This window comes from Rhipicephalus sanguineus, chromosome 1 (assembly GCF_013339695.2).
Source record: "Rhipicephalus sanguineus isolate Rsan-2018 chromosome 1, BIME_Rsan_1.4, whole genome shotgun sequence".
Lineage (NCBI taxonomy): Eukaryota > Metazoa > Arthropoda > Arachnida > Ixodida > Ixodidae > Rhipicephalus > Rhipicephalus sanguineus.
In genome coordinates this window covers 2,455,526-2,468,575 of record NC_051176.1, presented here as the reverse complement: position 1 = coordinate 2,468,575, position 13,050 = coordinate 2,455,526, and the positions used below count along the sequence as shown (strand labels likewise).

Genomic DNA, 13,050 nt, shown 5'->3' with positions numbered 1-13,050 from the left:
AGGAGGGAGACGTGCCACGTGCCGGCGTGCAGTTCCCTTTATCTTTTTTAGTGAATCAGTGGTGCGTAGCAGGGCTTGCCCAATTTGTGTGGCACACACACGCTATGAATTTTTGCGAACACGTACAACACCGACGCCGACACGCCTCATTACTCACCTACTATGTACCCCACTCTTAACACTCAGAGCGTGTACTAGAGCGCGTATGTGCCCACTACTGACCAGTAGTGGGCCACATACACACTCTGAGTTTTTTGCAAACGCCCGTAACACCGACGAGAGTGTGGGAATACAAGATTTCCTTGAATATGGTAAACTGAGATCGATTTTTCAGGGGAGTATGGCGATGACGCGATTCGTTGTGCAGGTGGACTGTCAGAAGAACCCAAACGACCCGCTGCTGTTGGGAGTTCGGAAGCTCTTCGAGGAAGCCGAGAGTGCCGCAGTGTGTAACGCGATCCGGTTTCCCTTACTGCGGGTCGTCCTGACGTCGCTCTACCGTTTGAGCGACTACTACAAGGTTATGCAGCGCATGATTGACAATCTTCGCCAGGTCATAGAGCTTCGACGACGGGAGCCCAAGGTTTGCGCCACCGACATGCTCCAGTTGATGCTCGAGGCGCAGGCTGGGGCCGAGGTCAATCAGTCTATCAGGTGAGAGATCGAGACTCTCTTGGGGTGCGGTGTTCATAGAAAATATTGGACGTCACAACAAGCTACAAAAACACGGGAACGCACTAGGCCTATCCCCACGCATAAAGAGGGAGGAAACTTTCTTACGAAAGGCAAACAGGCCGTTCTACAAGCTGGCTGATGCTTGGCGCTCTGCCTTGCGGAAGACGTGCGGGAAGGAAATGGTCATGAATAGTCGGAGGCGTTGTAAACAAGTCCAGCAAGTTGCGCAGCCTCGAGAACGTGTGTCCAGAGCCGCGATTAAAAAAAAAGACTTAACCGGCCTTTGTTATGGGGGCTACGTTGCTTGCAAAAAGCTACGGTCCGAAAAAAATGAGACGCTGCGCTTCTCGTGCATTCGCAGTAGCAAAATTGGGTTCTTTTGAACAACCTTGCGAGCGACAAGTGGGCTCGGAAATCAGTCGGGCCTCCCTGTGCATGCATGTCTGCCCTGAGCATTCCCGTCTAGCTATAGCTGTTGGATGAATCTAGCCAGCCTGTCGCTTGCGCTCAAGCACACGCAGAGACGGCAAATCCTGCGCGCCATCCATGGCAAGACTGAGTGACCAAGCGCCGGCGAAGCAGCCGTTAAAGAGCCCCTGGGTCGAAATTGAGTTGTGGCGGCCGCCCCCCTGCCCTTTGTGCGCGCCTATGCTTACTGCAACCTATATGTGGTGATTTTTGGCAAATGAGATACTATATATTTGAATTCTGTGCAGCCTAGGCATTTTATTGGTTTTTTTATAGCCTGTGAGTCACGCGACACTTCTATACTGGTTTCACATATGGACAGACCTGGGCCGTTTACTTGGTTGAATCTCCGTAATCCGGTCCTTGTGCGCAAAGTCACCGTCTGCTCACTTTTAACCATGGCGTCTTGCAGAAATTTACATGACGTGTATATTGGCTGGACTGAGTGGCTAATTTATTCCCTAAAACGCCAGCTCACTGCTTGTTACTCTATTTCAAATATTGCTACGTCCGCTTCATGACTTATTTTCATGTGTTCGGGTTTGACCATGCAGCAAGGACGGTTAGCAACGCACGGCACTGGCCGTGCCGCAGTGTTCGAGAAGCTTCGCGATTGTAGTAGATCATTTTTTAAGATTGCGCGCAGGACGCGAATAGTCTACATTATTCCGGAGCTTGCGCGACGACCAGTGATAAGACTGGAAAGTTCAATGCGTGATGTATAAAAGACGGCGCGTCCCAGCCATAAGTCAGTTGATCGACGGTCGACGCTCTGTTCGCTGCTCTCAGTGTATTGCTATAGTTTGACTTTCAGTTTCCCGGCGACAAGTTCGGCCAAATAAAGAGTTTCATCTCTGACGTGCTGACTGCTGCCTTCGTCGACGTCACGACCACGTGACAATATGGGGGAGTAAGCGCGTAATTAGGTAAATTTATCTCATATTGGTGCCACCCCCAGTCAGTCAGAGTAGCTCTATTTTCGAGGTATCGTATCGTTTGTCATATATTCATCATTCCGCCAAACTTACGGAGCGTTTTTGTCAAATGCGGCTATATAAAAATGTGTATAGTTGTTTGCGGCCGTTTAGTTTTGTTCAAAATTTCGATCAGAAGACAATGAGCCACTGCAAAAGAATTTATTTATTTGTACATTTCGTGATACCAACCTCTCGAAGGCGTTACTAAGACAAAAAAACTGAATGCATTTGTGGCGGACATAAAATCTGTGGAACAAGTATTTGAGGCATCGCGAACGGCGCTTCCAATCACCAGGGGTGGCTGGGAATGAAGAATTCTCACATGCGATAGTCGCGGCCAGAAGAAACTCCAAAGTTTAAACCTTGAACATAGTGGGAGATCGCAGCCAAAGGTACCGGGTTCTGAGATTTGAACAAAAGGTTCGTGTCATGGTCTTGAAGTACGCGAATGGCAAGCTTCAGCGGCTGAATCGTGCCGAGAGTTCCCTATAAACCTACCGACCCGAGTTAGCCCTAGGAAACCTTACATAAGTGAGTCACAACATGCTTCCTTGTTGGAAGGCATAACTTGAAGAAACGAGCAGGAGACTTATGTATGCGTCTAAATCTGCATGCGCGAAAATAATGCGTAATCCATCACAACTCGCTCAGCGATCAATCTGTGATTCACCATCTGCTCAAACTGGCGCGAAGACACCAAGCGGTATTACAGCGAAGCTGCGTATAACTCGGCCAGTCGTACGCAGAAAACCCCCTTGCGTATTCTAGTGAAGCATTTTGAAGCATTAAAGTGAAACCCCTCTTGCTCTCATTGGATTGGCGGAAGGAACTAATAAATTACAGGGCGATAACATTTCACAGGTATTGGGGTTTGAATCCGGGCCCCCATGCTCCGAAGGAAAGTGTCTGAGCCCGTACGCCACACACCCACGCTTGCAGGATGTGAATATATCTCAATCACACGAATCTACAGCGGATCAGTGGAAGAAATCTACAGCGGATCCACAGCCACTATAGTCCTCCATAAAGAAAGCGACAGAATCCCAATAAAGAAGGGCGTACGGCAGGGAGACACGATCTCTCCAATGTTATTCACCGCGTGTTTACAGGAGGTTTTCAGGGCCCTAGATTGGGAAGAGTTAGGGATAAGGGTTAATGGAGAGTATCTCAGTAACCTACGATTCGCTGATGACATTGCATTGATGAGTAACGCGGGAGACGAATTACAGCTCATGATTACTGAACTGGATACGGAAAGTAGAAGAGTAGGTCTGAAAATTAATATGCATAAAACTAAAGTAATGTGGAACAATCTTGGCAGAGAACAGCGCTTTGCGATAGGTGGCGAGACACTGGAAGTTGTAAAGGAGTACGTCTACTTAGGACAGGTAGTAACCGCGGAGCCGAACCATGAGAGTGAAATAACTAGAAGAATAAGGATGGGTTGGGGCTCATTCGGCAAGCATTATCAAATCATGAATGGTAATCTACCACTATCCCTCAAGAGGAAGGTATATAACAGCTGCATCTTACCGCTACTTACCTACGGAGCAGAAACCTGGAGACTTACAAAGAGGCATGATGGTGAAGCGCTAAAAGAAACGGGGACTTACGAAGAACACAGGACGCAGCGCTACTAGCAACTGAGTTTATTTTGAATACAACGCCCTCATATATACAAAATGTACGTCATCACTAAAGCCAAAAAAACGCTTTAGTGATGACGTACATTTTGTATATATGAGGGCGTTGTATTCAAAATAAACTCAGTTGCTAGTAGCGCTGCGTCCTGTGTTCTTCGTTAGTTCCCGTTTCTTTTAGCGCTTCACCATCATGAATCTATACCAACACGCCCAACTGGCAGTTATTCTAATTACAAAGAGGGTTCAACTTAAACTGAGGAAGACGCAGCGAGCGATGGAAAGGAAAATGATAGGTGTAACCTTAAGAGACAGGAAGAGAGTAGAGTGGGTCAGGGAACAACCGGGGGTTAAGGATATCATAGTTGAAATCAAGAAGAAGAAATGGATATGGGCCGGGCACGTAGCACGTCGGCAGGATAACCGGTGGTCATTAAGGGTAACTGACTGGATTCCAAGAGATGGCAAACGCGTGAGGGGGAGACAGAAAATTAGGTGGGTAGATGAGATTAAGAAGTTTGCAGGTATAACGTGGCAGCAGAAAGCACAGGACCGGGTTGATTGGTGGAACATGGGAGAGGCCTGTGCCCTGCAGTGGGCGTAGACAGGCTGATGATGATGATGATGATGATGACACGATTACCTTGAATTTTCTAGCCCTGTGTTTACGACTCACGAAGAGCAGCAGAAAAATGTCTTCTTAGCAGTGCATTTGTGTTACAGAGTGAAACCGACTTCAAGGAGATGGGCGTAAAACTTAGTCTTTATAAGATGGCTTTCCTGCAAGTGTTGTTGCAGTGAAGCCTACTTATAACCTCGATGGCGGTGTCGTAGTCGATACGTCGCGGTAGACTCTGCACGCTGGTTTTTACGTTTAATAAGACGTTCAAAACCTGGCCTTTGGTGGCAAACTGGCCTCCGCCTTGTCACCTCTGTGTCCTGTGTCAAGGAGCTTTGCTGGTCATGCATCTTCACAGAGTGGAATGGCTCCTCAATTTTATGTGCAACGCAACACTGTTGCTCGTTGACTGCCTAAAGCTAAGGATGTTGTAAGCCACAAAACAGTAGGCCTTGGACACCTGTGATAGTACAAACTGGAAGATGCGTAGCTGATTCATGATTGATTGATTGATTGATTGATTGATTGATTGATTGATTGAAAGCAAAACGAGATGTGGATCCCTTGAGGGGCTCCGCAAGGGGTTCAGGCCCTATTCTGGGACCCCACTGGTATCAGCCGCTAGCTCAGCCCCCCGGCCAAAGTCGTTGAGGCCTGAAGGTCCGAGCAACCGAGCAGTGCTTCCTCCCACTCCTCTCGGGTCGGGTTAAAGTTGGGAGAAAGAACAGATTTGAGCTAGCAAGCCCCAACAATGTCGTAGGTGTCAGCCATCTCCCCACAGTAATTGCGCTTGCCAGTGAAGGAAAAGTCGGAAATGTTTAGGATTGCCAGGCGCAATAAGTGTTAGTGAAAAGTTGGAATGAGATGCGTTGATGCGCTTTGCCCAGCCCCTTTGCAGGAGATGGGTATTAACGATGCCTATCCCTGTAATAGGTCGTGATGTCTTTGCATATAAGATAATCGCCTTCAGGCTTCGGGTATATTCACGATCTAACTGGTACGCCCGGTGGATGTGCGCTCGGGCCGCCGTGTTCGTGGCTTGAGTCTCGATTAGGCCCTGGTGGCCCTGAGTCCAGACTAGACAACGGGGGGTAGGGTCCGTTCCTTGGTAGTCGGAGCTCTGCAATAACTATGTTTAAGAAGGGTAGAAGCGCACTGAAGACGAGCACACAATGAAGGCACACACACGCACACACACAGCGCTACTTTCAACAGTTTATTTTGTGATCTCGACGCTACTTATAGGGCAAAACCATGAGCACACCTGCTGCGCAGAAGTAACAGCAACATTACTGAGCATCAAAACGGACACCAAGAAAATCAAATTCCTTTTTCGTCAGCGCGATAGAAGGCATGCTAACACACCTGTCACCCAACTTTTCTGTGCTCATGTGCTCATGGTTTTGCCCTATAAGTAGCGTCGAGATCACAAAATAAACTGTTGAAAGTAGCGCTGTGTGTGTGTGCAGTCCATGCAGGAATGATTAACGCGCGCATACATAAAAATAGTTTAATATGGAAATTGACACTGTTGGGCTGAACAAGACAGGCAAAAAATATATATACATAAATACAAAAAGTAAAGAGTACGAAAGGAAGAAAACTAAAGAAGAAAAAAAAAGGACAAAAGATGAATGTGAAATTGGCAAATATTATTGATATAATTGTACCCTTATTTAATAGGTTTGATTTTAACGCCTTTTTTGTAAGAGTGCTCAACTCGTTTTTTGAGGAATACAACACATTTTATAACCAAGGCACTTGGTGCTGCAATCGACATGAGCCGTAATTTGTTCTTGAAAATGGCAAAAACCAGTGATTTCGTTTTCTGAATTCATATAATGGTTCCTGTGACACAATTAGGTTACACAAGTTTAAAAATATCGCATTGTTGCACCGGAAATTCTTTTTGATTTTCAAAACAAGGTTATATTCGTAAAAGTGTTCAATAGGCAGTACATTGAGAGTGCGGAATATTTCGTTGCTATGTGCATTAAATGGAGCAGTGACAATATGCCGAATAGTTTTCTTTTGTAAAGTTTGTAAGCTATGAATGTTTGTTTTTGATGTCGTGCCCCACACTAGATTCCAGCAACTGACATGCGATAGGAACAGACTGTTATACAACATAAGTTTTATTTTGGTAGGAAGCATGTATCGTAATCGGCAAATAACACCACATGCTCTGGCTAGTTAGACGCAGTACGTTCAACATGTGCGTCCCAGTTTAAATGATTGTTAAAGATAACGCCTAATGTTTTTACGATGTCAACTAATTCTACCTTGTCTGCACCTAGGTAAAGAGCACTGCTGCAGTTTACATGTTCTTGCGGTGGTGTGAACAATACAGCCTTAGTTTTTTTTTGTATTAATTGGTAATCAATTTGTCACTCCACTTTTGTAGTATGCTCAAGGATGTGTTTGCTACGCTTGCGAGATGTACGATGTCAGGAGATTGAAAAAAAGACTCGTGTCATCCGCGTAGACTAGAAACTGAGCACGTTTCGTTATATTTTTTATGTCATTAATGTAAAGATTGCACTGTTTTCTGTGTTGAAGATATGATTTTATAAGTTTGAGTGTAATGCCGCGAAAGCCGTAATGCTCCAACTTTGAGAATAGGGTTTCATAGTTATTAGAATCGAAAGCTTTCGAAAAGTCAATGAAAATGCCTAGAGTTAATATTTTGTTCTCAAAGTTGTTTAAGATTAATTCTTTTTGCGATAACAGAGCAAGCTCCGTTGACATTCCACTGCGGAATCCATACTGCGTATCTGATAAGGTATTATGTTTATCACTAAATGACGTTATTCTTTTACATATGACCTTTTCGAGGCCTTTAGAAATTATCGGAAGTACAGAAACTGGCCTTTAATTTGTTAATTCATTTGTGTTGCTGGACTTAAATAAAACGATCACTTTGGCATGCTGAATTTTCTCGGGAAAGACGCCATTAGATAAACAAATGCTAAAAATGTGAGTAAGCACTTCTACACAAGGTCAAGCACATATTTAATCGGTCGAATTTGAAGTCCATTTATATGGCGCGATGTACTATTCTTTAACGACATGAACGTCCTGTATACTTCATTTGCTGTTACAGGTTCAAAAAACGCACTGTGTCTGTTAGGGTTACCCAGAAAAGAAGTAGCGTTTATATCATGCGTACTAGAATTTAGAGACGTAAAGTGCTTGTTAAATGTGTTTTCTAATTCTTCACCACCTTCGACGTTATTACCAATTGTCAGCACTAGCTCCTGCTGCCTGTGACAATCGGGCAGAAGAACCTTATTTACTTCGCGCCATACGACATCACTCCTGGTTCCGGCTCTAATGAAGACCTTTTCAAAATGTCTATTTCTAGCATTTCACAAAAGCTTATTTAAAAAGTTTCGGTATTTTTTGAAAGACGAGAGGTCTGCGGGTTCCCGAGTCTTTACAAACTTCGCGTACAATAAGTTCTTTTCACGGATCATTCTGAGGCATTCCTCTGTTAGCCACGGCTTCCGAATTTTTTTCGATCTTTTTATTTTTTTATATGGGAAACAATTTTCATAAACACTTACAAATACATGCATGAATGTATTGTAAGATTCGTCTGCTCTGTGCAATCAAGTACTGAGCTGAAATTTATTTTTCCGATTTCGGTACGAAATTTATCCAGAGCTTTTTGATCAATAGCTTGAACAAAAAATGCCTCAGAATGACGCGATTTCCAGGATGTATGATTCACTTTACATAATAAGTATACGGGGGAATGATCTCCTATTTTTCCTGCAATTACACCGGATTGTAGAACACCAGAGCCATTTGTGACAAACAGGTCAAGCAAGCTTTCGGAGTTAGCACTAATTCGTGTAGGCGATGAAAGCACGCTTCTGCAGCCGAATGAGTCGAGAAGAATCTGCAGTTTGCTTGACTTCGGTGTATTTATTAAAATGTCAATATTAAAATCACCACCGATAACAAGATTCAAGTAATTTGTGGAGATGAACCAAAGCAATGTTTCCAGATATGCTAAAAAACTTGCAATGTCACCACTAGGTGGACGATATACAACAGTAAAAACACACTTGTGGGATTCTAAGCTTAACACTTCATAATCTGCTGTCATTGAAGAGTAGTCTGGAAGCATGTTGCATGCTATACGCTCAGATACGAGCTGTAATACACCCCCGCCACTCCTATCAGATCGATTAAAAAAAGTCACACTTTCGCCGCAACGGCGAAGCAATGAATGCGATAGCAATAAATTGGAATGTAACGCGAAGAACGGAAAGCAGCTCGAAATTGCCAGAGCGTCGCTCGAGCTCAAAGGACGCACGAAAAGAACGCACACAGGACGAGCGCGAACTATCATGCGTCACAGCTCGACACTGGAAGCGCACTGCTCAAACATAAAGCAGGACGCACGAAACGAACGAACAGGTACACACAGGACGAGCGCGAACGAACTGTACCAGTCGTTACTTATTTCCGTTTGAACAGCGCGCCTCTTTCGCAAACGCGGCCGCTGCAGCGTCGAAGCGACCTTCGTACGCTCTGTCACTTCAGCGCAGACATCGCCGGGAGAGCACAAGACATACAACCCCCCGCTCCCCCGCCAGCCGCCCCCTTCTTTCCTCAAGATAAGCGCACGAAGGCGACCACGTTCGCAGGAACGGGGTCACGATCTTTAAAGCGCGCCACGTGGTAACTCAGAAAGGATACTGATGTAAGAGGTGTATATAAACAAGACGAGCGCGAACTAATTGTGACAGTTGTTACTTATTTCTGTTTGAACAGCGCGCTCCTTTCCCAAACGCGGCCGCTGCAGCGAGCGAAGCGAAGCACCCCACCGGCCGCCCCTTCTTTCCTTGAGATAAGCGCACGAAAGCGACGACGCCCTGTAGAGCGAACAGCAACGGCGTTCGCAGGAGCGGGGTGACGATCTTTAAACCGCGCGCACGTCGCGCCATCTATGTGGCCACTAAGAAAGCATCCTGAATTACATGGTGTATATAAATAGCGCGCCGTTAGCAGGCTGAAAGGCTGTGCTGTCGTGGCCTAACGTCTAACGCGGCGGGCTGCAAAGCGAGAGGTCGCCCGTTCGATTCCGCGCGTCGGGAAGAATTTCTGAATTATTTTTCTTTGTGGCTTTTCTATATATATATATACACATATACATACACGGTGAGTGACGGCGGCCACCAACGGCAAAAATCAGCCGAGACTGTCCATATAATTGCTATCGCAATAAAAGAACGTTTGAAAACCAGGCATACGGATACTTCCTCGTCTGTTCTATACCACGTTTCCGTTGTCACCACGTTATCAAATTGAAACGGGAATTCACCGAGTAGCGCAAATAATTCGTCGTGTTTGTGCCTAGCAGACTGTGCGTTACAGTGAAAAAAGGAAAGATAATCGCATGAATGTGGCCTCAAGACGTCACTTGGTGAAATCATTCTTATGATTGAAAGAAAACTAAAGCTCCGATCAAACACACACGCCCCTAGTCCCGCATTTTTTCAATATCTGCCTCGCAGCCGATACGAATTGCGTTCGACGTTTCTGTTTTTCGTGCAAAGATTTTACCGCCCTTCCCCCAGACGAAGCGTCAGTTCAGTTCCCTCTTCTTAGCAATGGCTAAGCCTAGAAGTCTCTTTAGCTGCGGGCAGAGATGCTCATTGATGTATATTAATTGACGCTTGTCAAAGCCCAGATCATTGGAATTTATTCTCGCCTTGCGTGCTTTTTCAAGCACCAGCTCGCGTTTTGCACGTTGGTTGAAAACTACAACGATGCTCTGTTCTGTGGCCGCTTTTCGTGTGGTGACGCGATGACAGACCTCAATGTCTTGCTCCTTAATCGGTTCCCCTAGTGCATCGCCAACTTTGCCCAGTACGTCGACTAGCTTTTCAGTTTTCTCGTGCGGTATTCCCTTGATTTCGATGTTTTTTTACTGGAATAGTGGCCTTGCGAAGTGACATTGAGAGATGTTTCATGCAACTGCTTCTTCAGTATTTCTACTTCCTGCGTAAGCATGTGTTGCGATGCCTTGAGCGCCACGTTCTCCGTTCTCACATCAGCACAGACCTCTTGCAGTGTTTCGTATTGCTTATTTATGAACTCAAGACTACTTTTGAGCTCCCTTATTTCTTTGCGCAACTCACGCGCCAAGTTAGACACTTCAGTTGACATATCCAATGTTAGTCACAGTTTCAGCAGAAAAGAAAATATGGAGTTCTTTGGCAACAGAGGCTAAGCAAACAATGGGAAAAAACGTTTCGCAATAAGGTAGTCTCCAACCTGGGAAATCAAGCAGGAAAATTTCAGATGGCTGTTCCGTGCGCTGCCTCTGTTGCCAAATGGCGTGTTGCCGACGCCAGCCCTCTTTTATCCCAAGCTCGGTGATGACGACAAGGTCCACGTGGTCCAGCAAAGTCCAGCAGGAACAGCCGATAACCAGAAGGTGCGGCGGCATCCACTTGCGTTGCGGTCACGATGCGCTTGTCTTCTTCGGAGATGATTTGTTCTTGAAAGGCCTGGGAAATCAAGCAGGACAATTTCAGATGGCTGTTCTGTGCGCTGCCTATGTTGCCAAATGGCGTGTTGCCGATGCCAGCCCTCTTTTATCCCAAGCTCGGTGATGACGACAAGGTCCACGTGGTCCAGCAAAGTCCAGCAGGAACAGCCGATAACCGGAAGGTGCGGCTGCACCCACTTGCGTTGCGGTCACAATGTGTTTGTCTTCTTCAGAGATGATTTGTTCTTGAAAGGCCTGGGATATCAAGCCGGAAAATTTCAGATGGCTGTTCCGTGCGCTGCCTCTGTTGCCAAAAAAGTTGCGGGTGCTTAACGGTAAGCGGTGATTTCGATCGCCTCCACAAACTCTTGTTGACCTTGGGAGACACAGGCGTGCTCTTCATTATGCTACTGCCAGCGCTGCAGGATTGGCGGAATCTAGGCCGCCGCGTGGAGAGGAGAACGAGGGGGTGGACCCAAGCATGTCATTTATTCCGGTGCACTAAAGAGCGCCGGCGCCTGTTCACTGAGATCGTAACCGTGTAAATACTGTATATAAAGTATTTCCGTCCTTCAACTTGTCCTGCTGACTGCTCCGGGCACGATGCCCACACGTGTTCGCACCGGCCACGCAACCCCATTCGTAGCAGTGGATGGCAGCTCGGTGGGACAGCCAGCGTCATCTACCCTGGTGTCGTGAGTGCCTGATGTTTACCTCTCTTCTTGCCAGACCAAGCTAGCCCACGTCCTTGTTAGCAGGTTTGACGCTTTATTGTTGGCTTGTAGCTTTGTTTGGTCAGCCAAGGGTTGGGTGGTTTGACCGCTTGGTTTCAGTAGAGGGTAAATGAGGCGGAGTGAAGTGTCAGTATGGAGAAGTTCAAAGTGCACGACACCTTTGAAACTTGCAAGGGGTTCGGTTGGCTCTTGTGGGATGCCGTGTCGATAGAAGGACGCATCCCAACATAAAACGTAACGACTGTTTATTAGTGCAGTAGCACTAGCGGGGCGAGCATGCCGACGCTGCCCTCAGTTGGGTAGCGTAGGAAGGAAGGGCACTTCCGAGCTTGACAGCTTGGTTTTATAGCGACCGTCGGTGACGTAAGCCTCTGGTGGCGCTGCGGTGGCGCTGACCGCAGCGGAGGCGTGGTGTAGCATGCAGCCTTGTCACGCCGGGCTGGATAGTGACGAGGCGGAGGCTGCGCCGGTTTGTGCGCAGTGTGTCGCCACATCACCCCCCCCCCCCCCGCGGAGTGCAGAGCCCTCAGGGTCTGTAGAAATCTGGGAGGCGTACCAGACGTCCAGAGCGTGTCGTGACCGGAGCGGGCTGTGACGTCGGCGGCTGTGGATAGAAGCCTGTGGATGGAGTGGCGCTGCCCAGTTCGTTCGAAGCGATGTATGCGGGCTTGAGCCGGTCAATCGGGACGCGGACGTCGTTCCCGTTGAGGCGCAGAGTGAAGTTTTTGTTGTCGAGATGGACGACCAGGTAGGGTCCGCTGTAGGGTGGCTGCAAAGGCCTGCGGACGGTGTCGTCACGGAGGACAGCGTGCGTGCACGATGCTAGCTCATTGAAGACGAAAGGTGTTGGAGCAAAACTGCGATTCGGCCTAGTTGGAACAAGTTCATTTTGAAATACTTGCGCAGGCACACAAGGACAAAGAAGAGAGACACACACAGGCGCAATCTAACAACTGGTTTATTTTTTGAAAAACGTTCACTTAACACCCCTCGGAACTGCGCACTCTGATCACTCAAATTGATTGAAATGCGCACATCGCGCTCTTATCACATGCTTATTGAACAGCAGACAAGAGTGAAATTTCCTTATCTAGCAAGGCAACAGATGGGTGACTAACACATTTTTCTTTCAGCCTGTCAATATGAAAGGCCTCCATTATTTCTCTTGAAGTTCTGTTCCGATGTCTGTACTCTAAAGTAGTGTTTTCAAAACAAGGCGAACATGAGCACTCATTGCAATGCATTGCTAAATGTGTACTTGGGCGACCTTTCAGGCTCGACATATGCTCCCTTAGCCTCTATTGCTAGGTGATGCTGCGGTGGAAGAACGACAACAAAAGGTCCTGAGGTTAGGACCTAAGTTCTGCGTTGAACCAAGACTCGACCTTGTTGACAGACTATCCCTTACAAGAGACATTGCTCGGTGTGT

The 13,050-nt window shown here is 46.8% G+C and overlaps 1 protein-coding gene across 2 annotated transcripts in view; it reads left to right on the top strand.

The window, feature by feature from the left end:
* LOC119389244 (cytochrome P450 3A7) overlaps positions 1-13,050 on the top strand; it is a 366,480-nt gene that overhangs the window by 257,499 nt on the left and 95,931 nt on the right. For both annotated transcript variants that reach the window (XM_037656451.2, XM_049413487.1), the window contains exon 5: positions 368-654. In XM_037656451.2, coding sequence (XP_037512379.1) covers positions 368-654 — 287 coding nt within the window. The remainder of the gene's footprint in view (positions 1-367; positions 655-13,050) is intronic.